The sequence below is a fragment of the Cynocephalus volans genome, chromosome 12 (genome assembly GCF_027409185.1).
Source record: "Cynocephalus volans isolate mCynVol1 chromosome 12, mCynVol1.pri, whole genome shotgun sequence".
Taxonomy (NCBI): Eukaryota; Metazoa; Chordata; class Mammalia; order Dermoptera; family Cynocephalidae; genus Cynocephalus; species Cynocephalus volans.
In genome coordinates, this window is record NC_084471.1 from 94,312,159 (window position 1) to 94,333,019 (window position 20,861).

Consider the following 20,861-nt stretch of genomic DNA (forward strand, 5'->3'; position numbering starts at 1 on the left):
GCAATTAACAGAGTTAAAAGACAACCAACAGAATGGGAGAAAATATTTGCAAAGTATACATCTGACAAAGGATTAATATCCAGAATATACAAGGAACTGAAACAACTTTACATAAAAAAACAAGGAACCCAATTAAAAAATGGGCAAAAGAGTAGATAGGCATTTCTCAAAAGAAGATATACAAATGGCCAACAGACACATGAAAAAAATGCTCAACATCACTCAGCATTCGGGAAATGTGAATCAAAACCACACTGAGATACCATCTAACCCCAGTTAGGATGGCTAATATCCAAGACTGAGAATGATAAATGCTGGCGAGGTTGCAGAGAAAAAGGAACTCTCATACATTGCTGGTGGGACTGCAAAATGGGGCAGCCTCTATGGAAAATGGTATAGAGGTTCCTCAAACAATTGCAGATAGATCTACCATATGACCCAGCTATCCCACTGCTGGGAATATACCCAGAGGAATGGAAATCATCAAGTCGAAGGTATACCTGTTCCCCAGTGTTCATTGCAGCACTCTTTACAATAGCCAAGAGTTGGAACCAGCCCAAATGTCCATCATTGGGTGAGTGGATATGGAAAATGTGGTGTATCTACACAATGAAATACTACTCTGCTATAAAAAAGAATGAAATACTGCCATTTGCAACAACATGGATGGACCTAGAGAAAATTATATTAAGTGTCACAAGTCAGGCACAGAAAAAGAAATACCACATGTTCTCACTTATTCGTGGGAGCTAAAAATAAATAAATAAATATACAATTAAACTGGGGGGAGGAAGAATACACAACGACTACGATTCCTTGAAGTTGTTGTGACAAGTGAACAGATATGAGGTTGCTGAGAGGGAGTGGGGAGAGGGAACAGGGAGGGAAGTTTCAGTAATGGGCCACAATAATCAAGCACATTGTATATTGATAAAATAAAATTAAATAAATAAATAAATAAATCGTTTAGAGTCATAAAAAAAATAATAAAATACCCCATTTTTCTCTCAGCTTTTAGCACCATACATTTCTGAGAGAGTCGTCTGCATTCGTGTTTCTATTTGTCACCTTCCATTCTCCCTAGCTCATTGCAATCGTGTATTTTTTTCTCTGCCACTTTGCTAAGATCATTCTTACTTGTGTGACTAAATAACTTCCTGATTTAAAAATCTTCACCTAATAACATTTTTTTTTGGCATTCTATGATGTATTACTTGGTATTTGAAACTTTGTCTTTCCTTGTGGGGAAAGACACATTTTTAAAGGTATCCTGCATTTTAAATTGCTTTTTCCAAATTTCCTTTCCCTGCTTTAAATGTTGATGTTCTCAGAATCTTTTCTTTTTGTCACTTTCTCTACGTGACTCACCAATTTTGAAGTCTTCCTTTCCCTCTTAAAACCAATGATTCCCATAAGGGAGTAGAGCTTAAGTATTCTCACCATAAAACACAAGTATATTAGCTAATGGATGTGTTAATTAACTTGATTTAACAATTCCATGATGTATAAAGATTTTAGAACATTATTTTGAATGCAGTAAATATATACACATTTTATTTGTCAATTTGAAATATAAATTAACTAAAACAACAACATAAACAATGATTCCCTAACTTATGCCAGTTTTCCTAAAATCAGATGTTCTTTCTCAATATCGAATGCCCTTTGGAACTCAAATACTCAACACGTCTCAAAAACTTGATTGACTACCATGTACCCCCGTGACTTCTGTTACTCTTGGACCTGTATCTTGAACTCACATCAAATCTGGTCATCATTTTCTACTTCTCCCTCCCACGAGACACCACATTTTCAGTCTACACGTTCCCATAAATCCACCATTTTAATACCCCGTGGGTTTTAATGCCTCCTGTCTAGTCCCCCTGCTGCTACATTAGCTCCGGCTCTGTCAATCTTTCATATGTTCAATAATAGTCTCCTAACTCTACTTTCTAAATCTTTTTAAGCACATTTTATTATTCATACTGTCATTTAAATGCTTCTTTCCTAATAGAGACAATTTATTATCTAAATTTCCTGATAAAGAAAAGTCATGGTTATTGTAGAAGTTCTGTAAATAATTTTTTGTGTGTGTGACCGGTAAGGGGATTGCAACCCTTGGCATGGTGTTGTCTGCACCACGCTCAGCCAGTGAGTGCACTGACCATCCCTATATAGGATCCGAACCCATGGCCTTGGAGCTACCAGCACTGCACTCACCCAAGTGAGCCATGGAGCCAGCCTATAAATAATTTTTTAAAAAAATCATCTGTATTGTAGTTCTTTTTCAAGGTGAAACTACTCTAACATTTTGGTGCATAGGATTCTTTTTTTTTTTTTTTTTTTCCCCAAACAGAAATATACCTTTTATTTATTTATTTATGTTTTCATTTTTTGTGCGTGGGACCGGTATGGGGATCGTAACCCTTGGTTTGGTGTTGCCCGCACTGTGCTCAGCCAGTGAGTGCACCGGCCTTCCCTGTATAGGATCCGAACCTGTGGCCTCGGCGCTCCCAGTGCTGCACTCTCCGGAGTGAGCCATGGGGCCGGCCCAGAAATGTACCTTTTAAAGAAAATTATTATCTTAAAGTGTTGTTTGAAAATATGTCTTTTTCACCATTACAAACTATGATACATGTTTTAAAAAAACTGTAATATAGTTGATTGTATATATCTGTGGGCCACAGAGTTGAATATCCTTACCTGTGTGCAATATGTGATGCTCAGATCAAGATAATTATTATATTCCATATTACATAATTTAATTGTTTTTTGTGGCCCATTACCAATTCCTGTCACACTCTCTCACTCCTCCCCATTTCTCACCTCTGTAAATTCAGTTCTGTTTTATCCTTTGAAAGTTCAATGTATTATTGTGATTGTTGTATTTGTTTATTTGTTTGTTTGTTTTTTAAACTCCAACTTATGACTGAGAACATGCGGTATTTCTCTTTCTGTGCCTGGATGATTTCACTTAACATGATTTTCTCTAAATTCATCCATCTTGCTGCAAATGGAAGTATTTCATTCTTTTTTATGGCAGAATAGTATTCCATTGTGTAAATATACCACATTTTCCTTATCCAGTTGTCCAACAATGGATGTTTAGGTTGGTTCTGACTCTTGGCTATTGTAAATAGAACTGCAATAAATATGGGGATGCAGGTATTACTTCCACATGCAGATTTCCATTCTTTTGGGTGTACACCCAGCAGCGGAATTGCTGGATTGTATTGCAGTTCTATCTATAATTGTTTGAGGAATTTCCATATTGTTTTCCATATTGCCTGCACCAACTTACAGACCTACCAACAGTGTAGGAGAGTTCCCCTTTCTCCACACCCTCACCAGTATTTGTTGTTCTCTGTCTTTTTGATAATAGCCAGTCTAACTGGGGTGTGACGATATCTCAATGTGATTTTTATTTGCATTTCCCTGATTCTGAGTGATGTTGAGCAGTTTTTTCATATGTCTGTTGGCCATTTGTATATCTTCTTTTGAGAAATGCCTATTCAGCTCCTTTGCCCATTTTTTGACTGGGTTATTTGCTTTGTTAATCTTAAGTTGTTTGAGTTCCTTTTATATAACGTATATAAATCCTTTGTTGGATGCATAGTTTACAAATATTTTTTTTCCCACTCTGTGGTTACCTTTTTGCTCTGTAAATTGTTTCTTTTGCTGTGCAGGTTTTAAGTTTGATATAGTCCCATTTGTTTATTTTTGCTTTTGCTGCCTTTGCTCTCAGTGTCGTATTCATAAAGTCTTTGCCAAGTTCTACTTCTTGAAGTGTTTCCCATATGTTTTCTTCTATGAGTTTTATTATAGTTTCAAGTCTTATATTTGAGTCTTTAATCCATTTTGAGTTGATTTTGATAGATGGTGAGAGGTATGGGCTGAGTTTCATTCTCCTGCATATGGATATCTAGTTTTTCCAGCACCACTTATTGAAGAGGCAGTCTTTTCCATGATGTATGCTCTTGGTGCCTTTGTTGAAGATCAGCTGGCCTCTGGCTTTTTTTTTTTTTTGCTCAGAAGTGCTTTTGCTATTCAAGGATTTTTGTTGTTCCATCTAAAAGTCAGAATTGTTTTATTTATTTATGTGAGAATGTCATTGGCATTTTGATGGGGATAGCATTGAATCTGTAGATCGCTTTGGGTAGTATGGATATTTTCACAAAGTTAATTCTTCCAAAGCAAGAACATGGAATGTCTTTCCATTTTTTGTGTCCTCCTTAATTTCTTTCAACAGCGATTAATAGCTCTCATTGTAGAGATCTTTCACCTCCTTGTTTAACTTTATTCCTAGGTATTTTATTTTTTTGGTGACTATTGTAAATGGGCATGCATTCTTGATCTCTTTTTCTGTTCGTTTGTTGTTGGAATATTAAAAACACTGATTTTTGTGTGTTGATTTTGTATCCTGCAACTTTACTGAAATCATTTATTAACTCTTAGAGTTTTTTGTAGTTTTTAGACTTTTCTTTATATAGGATCCTGTCACCTGCAAACAGGGACAATTTGACTTTGTCTTTTCCAATCTGGATGCCCATTATATCTTTCTCTTGCACGATTTCTCTGACTAATACATCCAATGCTTTGTTAAATAGAAATGGTAACAGTTAGCATCCTTGTCTCATTCCTGTCCTGAAAGCTTTTTTGCATTCAGGATGATATTGGTGGTGTGTTTGTCATATTCAGCTTTCATTGTGTTAGATACTTTCCTTCAATATCTAATTTGTTGAGAGACTTTATCGTGAAGGGATGTTGAATTTTGTCAAAAGCTTTTCCTGCATCTATTGAGATAATCATGTGGGTTTTGTGCTTGATTTTGTTGATGTGTTTCACATTTATTTACTTGCATATGTTGAACCATCCTTGCATCCCTGGGGTAAATCCCACTTGATTGTAGAGTGTGTGTGTGTGTGTGTGTGTGTATGTGTGTGTTGCTGTGATCTATTTGCTAATTTCTTTTGAGAATTTTTGTGTCAATGTTCATCAAAGATATTGACCTATATAGTTTTCTTTTTTTGTTGTATCTTTGTCTGGTTTTAATATCAGGGTGATACTGGCCTCAAAGAATGAGTTTGAGAGAATGGCCTCTGTTTCAACTTTTTGGAATAGTTCAAAGAGAATTGGTATTAATTCCTCTTTAAATTTTTGGTAGAATTTAGCAGCAAAGCCATCCAGTACTGGTCTTTTCTTTGTTGGAGGAATGTTGATTACTGCTTCTATCTTGATGCTTCTTATTGGCCTGTCCAGGTTTTCTGTGTCTTCTTGGTTCAGTCTTGGTAGTTTGTACCTGTCTAGACATTTATCCATTTTCTCCAGGTTTTCAAATTTGTTGGCATACAGTTGATTTTCATAGTCTCTAATGGTCCTTTATATTTCTGTGATATCGGTTGTGATGTCTCTTTTTTCCTTTCAGGTTTTTATTACAGCCTTTCTCTTCTTTTTCTAGTGCCTAGCTAATGGTTTGTCTATTTTGTTTATTTTCTCAAAAAAAAAACCCCAAAAAACACCATTTTTAAGTTAATTGATCTTTTGTATCATTTTGAGAGGTTTTGATATCATTTAGTTCTGCTCTGACCTTAATTATTTCTTTCCATTTACTAATTTAGGGATTAGATTTGTTCCTGTTTTTCTAGTTCTTTAAGGTGTAGTGTTAGTTTGTTTATTTGAACTCTTTCTATTTTTTGATGTAAGCATTTATTGCAATAAACTTCCCTCTTACTAGTGCTTTTGCAGCATCCCACAGGTATTCGTATGATATGTCTTTATTTCCATTATTTTCAAGAAATTTTTTGATTTCTCATTAATTTCTTCTTGGACTGATATGTTGTTCTGGATCATGTTGTCTAATTTCCATGTGTTTGTATAGTTTCTGGAGCTTCACTTGTTATTGATTTCTAGTTTCAACCCATTGTGGTTTGAGAAGATTTTTGAAATGATTTCAATTTTTAAATATTTTTTGAGGCTTGATTTGTGACCTAACATGTGGTCTGTCCTGGAGAATGTCCACGTGCTGATGATAAGAATGTATAATCTGTGTTTTTTAGATGAAATGTTCTGTAGATACCTGCCAAGTCCAATTGGTCTAAGATGTGGTTTAAAACCTGTGTTTCTCTATTGCCTAGATGATCTGTCCAATATTGAAAAATGGGGGTTCAGGTCCCCAACTATTATCATATTCAGGTCTCTCTCTCTCTTTAGGTCTAATAGTGTATGCTTTATATATATGGGTACTCCAGTGTTGGGTGCCTATATATTTATGACTGTTATGTCTTCTTGTTGGATAGATCCCTTCATCATTATATAGTGGCTTTCTTTGTCCTTTTTATAGATTTTTTTTAAAGTTTATTTTATCTGATGTAAGAATAACTACTCCTGCTTGCTTTTGATTTCTATTTGCATGATATATATTTTTCCATCCCTTCACTTTTAGTCTGTGAGTGTCTTTGCAGATGAGGTGAGTCTCTTGTAGATAGCATATAGTTGGGCCTAGCTATTTAATTCAATCAACCAGTCTGTATCTTTTGAGTGAGAAATTTAATCCATTTACATTTAGGGTTATTGCCGAAAAGTATTTTCTTACTTCCAACATTTTACCAATTTTCATTTGGGTGTTTTAAATATCTTTTGTTCCTTTCTTTCCCTTTTATTGTTTTTCTTCAGTGTTTGTCAGTTTTTGGAAGTGTTAAAATACAGTTTCTTTCTCTTTCTTGTTTGCATTGTTCTACCATTGGGTTTTGTTCTTTCTTATGCATTCATTGTAGTAATTATCATTTTTTGTATTCCAGAATCAGGACTCCCTTGAGTGTTTCTTGTAGAGCTGGTCATATGGTGGTGACCTTTTGTGGTTTTTGCTTGTCTGGGAAATAAACTATTTCTTCATTTCTGAAACACAGCCTTGTTGGGTATAGTATTCTGCACTGGCAGTTTTTTCTTTTAGTATATTGAATATATCATCCCATTTTCTTCTGACCTGTAGAGTTTCTTTTGAGAAGTCTGCTGTTGGTCTGATGGGCACTCCCTTATATGTTACTTGATGCTTTTCTCTTGATGTTTTCAGGATTCTCTCTTTGTCTTTGACTTTTTCCACTTTGACTATAATGTGCCTCTGAGAGGACCTTTTAGGATCGAATCTCTTTGGGGACTTTTTATTTTTGACACAGAAAAGGATTTTTTGGGTCACTGTGTTTTCCCTTGCTTTGAGTTTAATGTTCTATAATGTCATTTTTTTAAATCTTTAAAACAGTGTCTTCCTTAAAGTTTGCACAATTAAGGTTGTCTGCTATCTCTCAGATTTTATTCTTTTTCCTTTCCTTTTCTTTTTTATTTATCCACCTGTTACTTTGAAGAGACTGTCTTCAATATCAGAAATTCTTTCTTTTGCTTGCTCTAACCTGCTGCTTAAACTCTGAGTGTTTTTTATTTTGTTGAATGACTCCTTCAGTTCCAGGAGTTCTGCTACATTCTTTTTTAGAATAATAATCTTTTTGTGAATTTCCCCCTTTGTGTCCTGGATAGTTTTGCTCAGTTCATTGTATCTTCTAACTGCCTCTTTTTGTATCTGATTGAGTTTCCTTAATATTTTTACTCTGAATTAATTTCCAGTCACTTCAAGGGTTTCTTGTTCTATGGGATGTGGTACTTGAGAGTGGTCGTCTTCCTTTGGTGTACTCATATTTTCTCATATGTTTTTCTTTTTTCTTTTCTTTCTTTCTTTTTTGCTTTTCTTTGTATTTCTAGTATCTCTTCTTGATATTTGGCCATCTGATGGAGCTGTTTCCTCTTCTATTATTCTCCTTTCCTGGACTCTGCTGGTGACCCTCCGTGGGTCAATGCAGTTGAGTGTTCAGCAGTCTACCTGCACTGTGGCAATGGCTGCAGTGGCTGCTGCTGTGGTAGCAGGCCACTGCTGAAGTAGCAGTGGTTATGGGGGTGGCTTTGGTGGGCTGCCTGCATGTCATCAGTGACTCCAGTGGTAGGCTGCTCACATGATGATGGTGGCTGCCTGGTGGCACTGGTGTTGTTGGCAACTGAAGCAGTGGCAGTTGCACGAGCTGCTTGCTTGGCTTCAGTGTCCACAGTGGCAGCCCATGGAGACATAGTGTCTGCAGATGCATCAGGTTTATCTTGTGGTGGCAGCAGCATCTGTATCTGCAACTGCCTCCCTTGTGTCTGCAGTGTCTGCAGTAGCAATGGAGTTACCTCATGGGGGAAGCAGGGGTGCTGGTGGCTGCAACTGCTATACATGTTTCCATATAGACCTATGGAGCTATATTTTTAAAATAATTTATAAACTATATGACATATTTTTATTAAATTATGTTTCATCATCTATTTTACCATTATTTTTAAGTATTGTTGGAGATTTAAGTTTTTACCCAGTTTTCTTTTTTGCCATTAGATATCATGCTATAGTGAATACTTTCATATCTAACTGTTTTTTTATAATTATAATTATGTTTTTTCTTATAAATATTTGTAGAAGCAGAATTGCTGAAACAGAGATTATACCCATATAAAGGTTTTTGATACATTTATGACAAAATTCCCTTCTGCATGTGCTATATCAATTTATATTCCCAGTAGGTGTTTGGGTAGTATCCATTTTATCATTCATTTTTATGATAAGTATTTTAACAATTTTATAGGCAAAACTGTTTTAATTCCATATTAGCTACTACTTAGGCTAAACTCTTTATATATTTATTGTTCGTTTGAATTGCTGTTCAAATTCTTGTCCTGTTACTTTCTATTTTTTTAAAAAAAAAATTGTAAGTGCATTTTATATATTCTAATGCTAAGATTTTATTGCATATTACCAATTTCTTTCCTCAGTATTTATCACTTAAATACAAGATGATCATTGACTTTTCTTTGTGCCATTTTCTTATTCTTGCCCTTAATCCTTCTCTCCCTTCTGATTGGTATATAGTAACAATACTGCCCTCACAATAGGGCATTATAATAGAGGGCAAGGATTATATATGAATCATCATTGTATTCTCAGTAATTGATGAAACATTTTGCACATGTGGTGTTTGATAGTTTTTGAATTGGATTATTATGGTCCGTGTACCCCAACCATTGCAGACTCTTGCTAACTGCATACATTTTTTACTTTATGCTCTACCATGAGAAACTATTTGCTATTTACTGAATCCTGCTCAAGTGTTTTTGCAGTATTCTTTTGTAGTTAAGAGCAAGGATTATGCAGGCTATCAAGCCCTAGTTTGAATTCAGGCTTTCCTCTACCTTTCTAGCTTGGTGAACTTGAACAAAGCCTCAGATTTTCTATCTGTAAAACAGGGGTCATAATAGTATCTATGTTATAAGACTTAGATGTCTCCCCAAGATGAGGTAAGGAAACAATTAGTACTTAATAAATGGAAATTCCTATTAATATTATCTTTGCCACCTTAGCTACTTGAATACTCTAGGTGAAGTGTAGCACTATAAGTTTTAGAGCCTAAATTATTACTTATGCATTAACTTATTAGATGTTACCTCTGTTCACTCTATGGGAAAACTTTACGGACAGATTTCCAAGTCTTAAGAACACATTTTTTAGATAAATTACATAAGAATGAACCATAAAAATAAGTATAAGTGACTAATATATATTTCTTCAGACATTAGAAAGAACAGTAATTAATATTCTCCTTGTGAAAATAAATTATATAAATAAAAGTAGGTTATTACTCTTAAATAGTGTTAAATAAAATTCATAGCAGGCCATTGGTTGGGACTGAGCTCCTGCACTAGGCCCAACAGATAAAATCAAAATGGAGTTACTCATGTTTAAGTTTCACACTACCAGGCCAAAACTAAGTTGTTTATGTGACCTTCCCAGATATCAGGAGAGCTAGATTACAGCCAAATCCCCAGTCAAGCCAGTTTTAGCTGGCATGCTAAGAAAGTTCCCTCTGCTTTAAAATTTACAAGAAGATAGCTTTGAAACAAGTCAGCTTTTTGTTCTCTATTTCTGTTTTCCTCAGCCCTTTCCTGTGTATAAGAACCAAACTTCTTTGCTCAGATCATTGAAACGAAATGTTGAAATGAAATGTTGTCCAATTCTAGAATCAAAAACAAAAGCCGATTAAGGTCTTCAAACTAAATGTCTTGTAATTTTGTCTTTTGACAATAGTAAGCAAATCTCTGATTTATACAAATCCTTCAATTTCCACTAGGAGATAAATGACTATAAGTAAACTTCTAATACTTGGTAACTTTTCTCTTTCAATAAAACCCAGTTGAATAAATTTTAATGATATTAAATGACTATGAAAACATTTTAATAATCTATTATATTGTATTTAACGAATATCACAATAAGAAACAAGAGTAAGATGACCTGCACAATATTTTTATTACTTGACATTTGAGCTATCTATTTATGGATGATTTACCTCTTTTAAGTAATGATTAAACCAAGGTCCATTGTAAATTTTCTTCACATAATACTCTTCTAATTTAACACTATTGCTTTCTGGATAATATTTCCTACTGCTAAAACTTAATACAAATATTTGATAATGTTTTTTGTTCTTTGGAGCTAATGTTTTGGTATCAACCAAAGTCCAGATGTACACTTGGGAACTTGCACATTCAAGTAATGAGTTTTAATGAGTAGTCAGTATAAAATTAAATTTACTAAAATGTTTTTCCTGTGCTCATTGGATATACTGTCAAAACTGTATGTTGGGAGAAAGTAGCAGCCTAGTTATGGAGGTATTAATGAATTCACATAGACAAGGGAAAAAGGGGTAAGCATTTCTGTGAGCTTAGTGCAACAAAATGTCTGTGATTTCATACAAATATTTAGTATTATTTTGTTATAACTGGTAACTCTAAAAGGAAAACTAATTAGTCTTATAAGTAATTAACAGTTAACATTACACAATAAAAGACTGGATTTGCCAATAAGAATATCATCAAAGTTCACCACTTTACCCACAAGATATTTTCAAGCACATTCATGGTGAAATAATACACAGTGACAATGGAAATCTTACAAGAAATACATTTTGGCAGAAGGCAGGAGCATGCCTGGGGTCCTAGGTAGGAACTGTGGGAAGCCTGCCCTGCCCAGTAAAAGGCAGGAGCACTCCAAAAAAACCACTTCTGCATGGGTGGTCTACCACAGTTACTGCCATAATCACTGCCTCTGCAAGGGCATCTTATTGCCACAGCAGCAGCCACAGCCACCAGGCAGGTAGCCGACTGCCCACTTGATCTCATTAACAAGAGGACAGTCACCAGCAGAGACCAGAAAAAGAAGAGAAGTCTCTCCTCAAAGCCTACTCCAGAGTAATAGAAGAAGCAACTGCTCCACCAGATGACAAGACATGAACATAGAGATACTAGAAGTATGAAAAATCAAGAAAATATAACACAATGAAAGGAATACAGTAATTCAGATCCCATAGAGCAGGAAACCCTTGAAATGACTGAAAAAGAATTCCAAGCAATAATCTTGAGGAAACTCAATGAGGTATGAGAAAATTCATTTAGACAACATAATGAAATGAGAAAAAATATCCAGGACATGTAGGAAAAAATATACAAAGAGATTAATACTTTAAAAAAGCATGTAGCAGAACTCCTGGAAAATAAGTATTCATTCAATAAAATAAAAGCCACAACTGAGAGCTTAAGCAGCAGGCTAGAGAAAGCAGAGGAAAGAATTTTTGATATTGAAAATAGTCTTTTCAAAATAACCAGGGTGTACAAAAAAAAATAATAATAATTAAAAATGAAGAAAATCTAAGAGAGCTAGTAGACAACCTTAAGCACACAAACATCCCAATTATGGGTGTTCCAGAAGAGAAGGAGAAAGAAAAAGCATTGAAAGCCTATTCAATGAAATAATAATGGAAAACTTCCCCCAAATAGTGAGAAATACAGACCTTCAGATCCATAAATCTCAAGATCTCCAAACAGATATGATCCAAAAATATCCTCACAATAAAGGGAATACACCATATCAACAAAATCAGGGACAAAAATCATATGATAATCTCAATAGATGCAGAAAAAGCATTTGAAAAAATTCAACCTCCTTTCATGAGAAAGACTCTCAGCAAATTAGGTACAGAAGGAAAATATCTCAACACAATAAAAGCCATATTTGACAAACCCACCATCAATATCATCCTGAATGATATAAGAACAGGAACAAAATAAGGATGACCACTCTTACCACTCCTATTTAACATAGTAACAGAACACTTCTAATTTAACATTAGAAGTACTAGCCTGAGCAATCAGGTAAGAGAAAGAAATAAAGGGCATCCAGATTGAAAAAGATGAGTGTCCCTGTTTGCAGGTGACATGATCCTATATATAGAAAAACTGAAAGACTTTACCAAAAAACTCTTAGAGCTGATAAACGATTTCAGTAGAGTTGCAGGATACAAAATCAACATACAAAAATCAGTAGCATTTTTATACTCCAATCATAAACTAGCAGTAAAAGAAATCAAGAAAGCAAGCCCATTTACAATAGACACCAAAAAATAAAATAACTACCAACCAAATTTAACAAAGGAGGTGAAAGATCGCTACAATGAAAATTACAAGTCACTGCTGATAGAAATTAAAGAGGACACAAAAAGAGGGAAAGACATTCCATGCTCTTAGATTGGAAGAATTAAATGTGAAAATGTTCGTAGTACCCAAAGCGATCTACAGATTCAATGCAATCCCTATCAAAATATCAATAACATCCTTCACAGAAATAGAGAAAACAATCCTAAAATTTTCATATGGAACTACGAAAGATCTCAAATAGCCAAAGCAATCCTGAGCAAAAAAATAAATAAATAAGTAAATAAATCTGGAGGCATAGCACCACCTGACTTCAAATTAAGCTACAAAGCTATAGTAACCAACACAGCTGGTTACTGGCATAACAAGAGACACTCAGGCTAATGGAACAGAATAGAGGACCCAGAACTCAACCTACATACTTACATTGTCAAACTGATATTTGACCAGAGCAACAGGAGCGTACATTGCGGAAGGCACTGCTTCTTCAATAAGTGGTGCTGGGAAAACTGGACATTCACATGTAGAAGAATGAAACTAGACCTATACCTTTTTCTATATGCAAAAATCAACTCAAAATGGATTAAAGACTTATCTATAAGACCTGAAAGTATAAAACTACTAAAAGAAAGCATAGGAGAAACAATTCAGGAAGCAGGACTGGGCAAAGACTGAATGAATAAGACCCCCAAAAGCACAGGCACCAAAGAAACTATAAACAAACAGGATTATATCAAACTGAAATGCTTCTGCACAGCAAAAGAAAGTTAACAGAGTGAAAGACAATCTATATAATGGGAGAAAATATTCACAAATTATGCATCCAACAAAGGATTGATATCTAGAATAATAAGGAACTCAAACAACAGTAAGAAAACAAGTAACCCTTGAAAAATGGGCAAAGGAGTTGAATAGCCCTTTCTCAAAGGAAGATATAGAAATGGCCAACAGACATGAAAAAATGCTCAACATCAATAAGCATCAGGGAAATGCAAATCAAAACCACACTGAGGTTCCTCAAACGACTGCAGGTAGAACTACCAAATGATGCAGCAATCTCACTGACAGGTGTAACTCAAAGGAATGGAAATTTCATGTCAAAGGGGTACCTGTGCCCCCACATTTATTGCAGTTCTGTTTACCACAGCTAATAGTGGGAACCAACCTAAACGTTCATTGTCGGACGACTGGATTAGGAAAATGTGGTATATGTATGTACAAAATGTAGCACTACTCTGCCATAAAAATGAACGAAATACTGCCATTTGCAGCAACATGAATGTTACTTAGAGGAAATTATGTTAAGTGAAGTAAGCCAGGCACAGAAAGAGAAATACTGCATATCTTCACTCATAAGTGGGAGCTGAAAAAAGAAAAAAAAAGAAAGATAAAACAATGACAATAACTCATTGAACTTTCAAAAGGAGAGAAGAGATCTGAGGCCTCCAGAGGTCGGAAAGGGGAGGGGGTAACAAGAAATTGGTAAAGGGCCACAAAAAATGATTACACTGTATAGTAAGAAGTATAGTAAAACTAGTAAAAAAGAAATACATTTTTACTTTCATGAAACTGCTGTCAATCTTTGGGTACTTGAAGAAATGCAAAAGAGTAATGTAAATGGTAATCCACTTTATTGAACATTTTAATCTTTAATATTTTATTGTTTAGAATAACTATGCAACACCAGCAGATATATATTCTTAAATCTGCATTATATATCTAAGATTAGTTTCTAAGGAATTTCAAGCAAATGTTATTGTGGTATACTAAAAGATGAGTTTTCTGTATTGTAAGTATTTGAAGTTGATACACATGAGAACAGACTTTTCTAATTGTTTAATAAGCTGCCTGAATAAAGAAATGAAGAAATTGTTTAAAAACTTAATTTTTTGTAAAAGTGTTATAATGTTCATCCTTAAACACCCTGTGATTTTAAAAACTCAGTCATCAGCGTGATGTTATTTCAAACCAAAAACCTACTCATTACAAAAAATTTGATTTTCATAACTGTGATTATTCCTAATAAGCTTTATCAACAGGTAGGGTAACCAACTCTTCCTTGTTTTGGGGGGACTTTCCTGATTTCACTACTGAAATCCCCATGTCCTGGAAACCACCTTAATCTTGGGCAAACTGAGATGGTTGGTCACTGTAATTACAGATCACTTAAATATCTGTTACCTTAAATACATATAACACAAAATATCACCAAAAATAAGACTGTCAATATAATTTATAAAATTTAAAATTCTCTGCAAAAAGTGTAAAATTGATTTAATTTTGCTGGTTATAGGAGCATAATGTTTGCATAAAATCTGTTTAAACAAATAGAAAGCAGTGACATTTAACACTGGTCATAACAATGATCAAAATTTACTTCAATAAGATACTTACTTCTGTAAAAATTCTTCAGAGCCGCATATACTTAGAAGATAATCTTTGGGGAACAACTGGTCATGTGTACAAAAATGCAGAATTTCTGCAATCAGGTCTTTGACAAGACAATTAGCTAAAAACAAAGATGAATAATAAAAGTTAACATGAGCTTATCATATATTGGCTTGGAAAACCTTTTTAGCACATTATGAAGTATTGTAACTGTCTAGCTTCATCAAGAGGAATTAAAATGAGATGCATCTCATTTAGTAGTCTGGTTAGATTTAGATATATTTTTGAAAAACGTTGTTTGCAATTCCCGTCTTCTCTTTTTTACTTATTTAGACTTCATATTCCTAACATTTCTAGCAACAGCTTCTATCTTGTGCCAAAGTCATTCTTACTTCCATCTTCAGACTTCCGTTCTTTTGAGCACATGTGTAATACTAGTAAAACACTAATATAAGGGGATGAAGGTATCACAGTTTTGATAGAAAGATTATTTTAATGTGAAAACATTTGAAATCTATCCGAACTTTCCTTTTCTGACTAAAGCAGAGAGTCTTGAAAATACAGCTACCATTAGCTCCCTTTTGACGGGATTTCCTCCAAATTCCAGGAAGGAGAGAGACTGCTCATTCCTATTTGCATTAAAAGAAAAAAAAAAAAAAAGAATCTTCTATATTTTCCTATTGAAGCCCTAAAACCACTCCTTTTTTGTGAAGTTGGTATATGAAGCTTTTCACTAGGCCTTCAGGTCCATGTGCATGTGTAAATAAACTTTTTTCTCTCTCCTGCTAATCTCTCTGTTGTCAGTTAATTCACAACTTTCATCCCGAACCATTCAGACCTAAGTGGGCAGAGGAACCTTTTCCCTCCACACAGCTGTGAATGTTACTCTGTATGTTTCATGAATGTGTCTTTTCTCCTCTGCTACTTCTTTCTCCTTCACTTCTTCCTAGTCTTTCTTCTCTTCCTCCTCCTCAGACTTTTAACACCTCTGAGGACATAGACATCCTTTTTACCACTTCACAATTTTAACACTAAACACGACTTCATTACTTTGCTCTTCTCATAAAAGTTGAAAATGGCCTCTGGCTTGCCAAATTCAACAAATGGACATCCAGAGAGAGATGCTAGAAATTAAATATAGTAACATAAAAGAACAGAAGTGGTCTCCATAGTTTACAATTACTCTCTCCCTTTTAGCAACTGACGCCAACATGACCCAGACCCAGGTCCATCTGATTGGATCAAGGTGCAGTACCATTGATATTGGCTGGTGATCAGAATCCTACGTTTAGAAATTGGGAATTGGATCCAAGAGAGATTGAACTCTCTTTGGGTGGCTGGTCAAATAGCACATATGCTTGAGAGCTTGGTTTTCCACTTGGAGAAGCAAGGGAAATGAATTAGCCGAGAGCCAGAGACACGAGGGAAGCAACAATACAGACAGATAAAGTAAGAGGCATAGAAGAATTTGGGGCCGCTTAGTCATTTGTGTTTTTAGTACCCTCCTAGTTCTTTGCTGAATTCCCACTTTTGAATTCTATAAGAAATCCTTATATTATTTAAAATTTTTTTTTTCTGCTTAAAGCAGCGGTTTTGATTTCTGTTAGTTTCAAACCATATAGTCCGAACTAACATACCAACATTGCTATGCTTGTAGTTTTCTGTACTAACTCAGAAGCTTCAATAGAGTAAAAAAATTTTTAAAAAACAAAAACAAAATAATCATCATCGTCATCAAGAAATAAAAGTTTTTTGCGGATATGTAGAAACATAATTAGTAGAAACTAAATGTTGTTTAAAGAACTAATAATGTTTTGCAAAGCAGTGGACTATAATAGTGAAATAAAATATTAAGCAACTTTAAAGATATTCTAAAACTTTAGAGAAACAGGAATCATCAGGTGAGTCTGATAAAATACAAATTCCTGGGATCCATCCACAGAGACTCTGAGTCAATAGGGGAGATACTGCACAGGGCTGTTAGACTTCTCACTGTGCTAACAGAGACTATGTATCAATGCCTATTCTACCTCATATCTATTTATATTTGAATAAAATACCTATTTCCAATGGATAGGAGCAGTCATTTTCACTTATATATCATCTTTACCTAGATTCTTTTTGAAATGTAGAGCTTCTTTTTTTTTTTAATATGTTGAAAATTTGCTATACTTGCTATTAAGTATTTTACAACAGGAGAATAAAGTACTCTGGGGTGAGCAATATAAAGAGAGTTCTTGAAGAAACTTGCCTTAAACGTTAACAAAAGTCTCCCAGTTATTTTCCTATTAATTCACTTCAGGGCAAAACACTAGCTAACAATGCTTCTTTAAATGATTTTAGTTTGTGAATTCAAGGCTATGTACCCAATAGCAGCTTTATGTGAATTTTTATACGTAATTGCAAGGTTGCTTACCATATGGCGTAAAATAAAGTAGTTCTGTTGAGTTACCAGTAAATATATTTATATTAAACCTGGTATTAGAAAATAGCTGATATGGAAATTCTGTAATGGTGCTCCAGATCTTCCCAGAATTGGAATTAATGTCAGCTGCATGATATGCTTCCCTTACTCTGAAAAATATATGTGAAGAAAAATACTTAGGACAAGATCTGCAAGATATAACTTTAAAAAATGTTGCCCGCAATATAATTTAAAGAAACTTCATGAATTGTTTTGCTATGGAAGATCTAAAGCATTAAAACAGTAGCTGATTTGTGGCACAGTGCGTTTACCTAGGCCAGATTGACAGAGATTACGATTATATGAAAAACAAGTATAAAGGACTGTTCTTTAGGTTTTCCCAGGAGTACCTCATTTGAAATAACTAAGGTTACATTGTCATAAAATAAAACATGAGAATTCACTCTGAACGTTGGCACTTGCTTCGTTTACATTGCTTTTGATGTCTGAATTCCTCCTTTTGGATAGCTCTTATCCCTAACTTTCTCAAGCTGCAAGTCACTAATTTTGACTTAGAGATTTTGGTAAATAAATTTTCTTATTTGTATTTAATTTGCAGACTCTCCGTTTTCTTTAAATTTTTTTGAATTTGACACAAATATTTGGATTTCACACATATAATTGAGCTTAGAAATAATTTGTACATTCTGAACAATTACCCATTACATAAATGAACCAAAGAATTGCAAAACAGTTTATCTTTGGAGAGAGAAGCCTTGCGTTTGAATCCTGGAATTTCTACTTAATAATGTTATGGCCAGAGGCAAGTTATTTGACTAGTTTCTTTGCACAAAAGGGGGCATTGCTATCTACTTCAAAGGTTTATTGTGAGGATTAAAAGAGGAGAAGTGTGTAAAAGATTTGCATAAGATAGAGTAATATACAAATGTGAGGTATTATAATTATCATTGTATCTTGCCACAGTTTGATTCCTGTCGGTCCATGTTTCATGCCCACATGTAGAATATAACATAAAGATATTTACAAGTAGGTGATATTTAAAATGCTCTTGATAGTGAATATGAAATCTTGTTTTCTATATGAATTATGCTGACATCGAAACGTCATAGTGCTCTTCCTAAATGGAAAATTATGCATTTTACATTAATACTTTGCATCCTTAATGTTCTTTGTATTCCATTTGTGCAGTGTTAAACTAGTGCCAGGCCTTTGAAGTAGCTCCATCTTTAACACTATTAGATTCCATGGAAACATCCCCTCCACGAGGGGCCCAACGAATGGATGTGTGTATTCACTCAATGGGTCCGACATGCATCAGTATCACCTTGTATTCTGCGTCCCATTCCCATAGTTTCTGACTCAGTAGATCTGTGGAGGGTCTCCCAAACTTGTCCTACAAATAGTTTCTCAAGTAAGCTGCTGCCACTGCTCTGGAACTGGAGTCTGAGAACCACTGCCCAGGATAAAGATATGGATCACTTTCCCTTGCTATACCCTACCACAAAGGTCTAGACTCCATTTCTGGATCAAGGAGCTTTATAATTTGCATTCATCATATGGTAAGATATTACTCAGTGCATACATGATTTCAGCTTTTACCATTTGGGGGAATTAAATTTAAAATGCAAAATCATGGTTCATTCTGTACTAAGCCTTTCCTGCGCATCATCTACTGTGGGCCAGTAACATCTTTCCAGATGCTATAGTATTTTATCATTTTTTTTTAAATAAGAATGTGGCATATTTCTTGAAAGATATGTCTTTGAAGTATGTCACACACACAAAAATGAATCCAACAAATTAGAAAACTTCTTTAAAGGAGTTTTTTATAAAAGGAGTGTTAATAACATATTTAGGTATGCTTATTTAAATATTAGGAAAAAAACAGATTCAATTGGATATCTATGTTGATTCTCTTCTGGCTTTCCATAAGTTTTGGAAACTTGGCTTTCACATTCAATTTACCTTCTTCTTTTGAATTAACAGCGCCTAGCACATAGGTCCTCAGATTATTGCTGAGTGAATAGTGTTTGTGTACATAAATAATTATGTGTATATACATTTAATCATTTTGTAAATGAGTATTTTTCAATAAAAATTATTGAAAACCAAGAAAAGTATGTATGAATATAACCTATGGTTTCTTTCACTGCTCTAAAGTTATTGTCTGGTTGTTTGTTTCAGTTCTCATAGTTATTTTGAAAGAAACCATTAAGAAAAATTTAAAAATTTGGAAAATGCACCACAAGCTATTGACAAACCATCACAGGAAATATTTTCATGTCACCACTGCTTGCACAAGAAGATTTTACCTAAGAATATGAAATTATGTTCTGAAAAAAGATGTTGCCAGAGGAGCTAATATTAAGTGTTCTGTCTGTGGAGTTATCCTGAGGAGTGATATATTAAAGTATTAAGAGAGCTATTTTTCATGCTTGGAAAGTAGAAATTACTATATTTTAAATTTAATGTGGCAAGATTTTAGCAATGCTTGTCATTTTGTTGCAGTAAGTAACTTATTCCTGAAAGAATCAATATTGATAATTTTAAAGATCCTAATTTAGGAATAAAAACACCATTTAAATTTTTTTTTCTGTAAACTGGGCAAGAAATTAATTAAAGTTAAATATTTTCGTGGATTTGAAATGATTTGTTTTGTTTTTATGTGTGTGCCTTTCAACCCTTCCAATATGGTTGCAGGTTTTTTGAGACAGGGATGTTGCTTTTTTGTTTGTATGTTTGTTTTAAATTTAAATATCTCTCATGCATGAACTAGTGATTAGGCAATTAAGTAGCCTTTAAATTAATGATTAAATAAATAATCCAAATAAATAAATAAATAATCCAAATCTTTAATCCCAAATGGTCATTTAGTAAGAAGCTAAAGCTTATAAAAAATATATTTATTATATTTGAACAGCTATACATGGATAAAAACCAAGAGAATTAAAGTGTTGTAAATGCACTAATTTTTAAAATTTTTCAAGAATCTTAGCAGAGATGACATTATATAAACTGTTATTGCTAATAAGAAATTGGTCTTTTAAAAAGGCATTTATCTTTATATCTAATTATCATAGTAATATTTTAATTCATTTTTAGGTTAGCAAAAAAGATCAATGATGTGTTTGTAATATCCCCTAGAGATCAAAGTTGTTTTTCAGTGCATTAACACACATACATTTGTTTAATATTCTGGCAACCATTCAAGATAAGATTGAGCTATTAAGAGGAAGACACTCATGATCCTAAACAGAATATCCCAAGTAGGAAAGATAAATCTATGTTAATTTGGGGCTGATCTAGAGGAGTCAGTCACTTGTGTTATTAAATGAGAAATTAATTCACTGTAAACTGAAATACCAACAAACAACAAGAGCAGGTCTGAATTTATGAAACGTTCAACTCTAACCAAATTTTCAACAGAAAAAAATCTATTTGACTATTAATAATATAAGTTGGTTAATGAACTAATTTGTCAAAAATTTTTACT

The 20,861-nt window shown here is 34.0% G+C and overlaps 1 protein-coding gene across 1 annotated transcript in view; it reads right to left on the minus strand.

Moving 5' to 3' along the window:
- Positions 1–20,861, minus strand: part of PIK3C2G (phosphatidylinositol-4-phosphate 3-kinase catalytic subunit type 2 gamma) — a 372,771-nt gene that overhangs the window by 325,883 nt on the left and 26,027 nt on the right. Inside the window, exons 5-6 of the mRNA XM_063075729.1 lie at positions 17,360–17,517; positions 14,950–15,064 (exon numbers count right to left, since the gene is read on the minus strand). Of these exons, the coding sequence (XP_062931799.1) occupies positions 14,950–15,064; positions 17,360–17,517 (273 nt within the window). The remainder of the gene's footprint in view (positions 1–14,949; positions 15,065–17,359; positions 17,518–20,861) is intronic.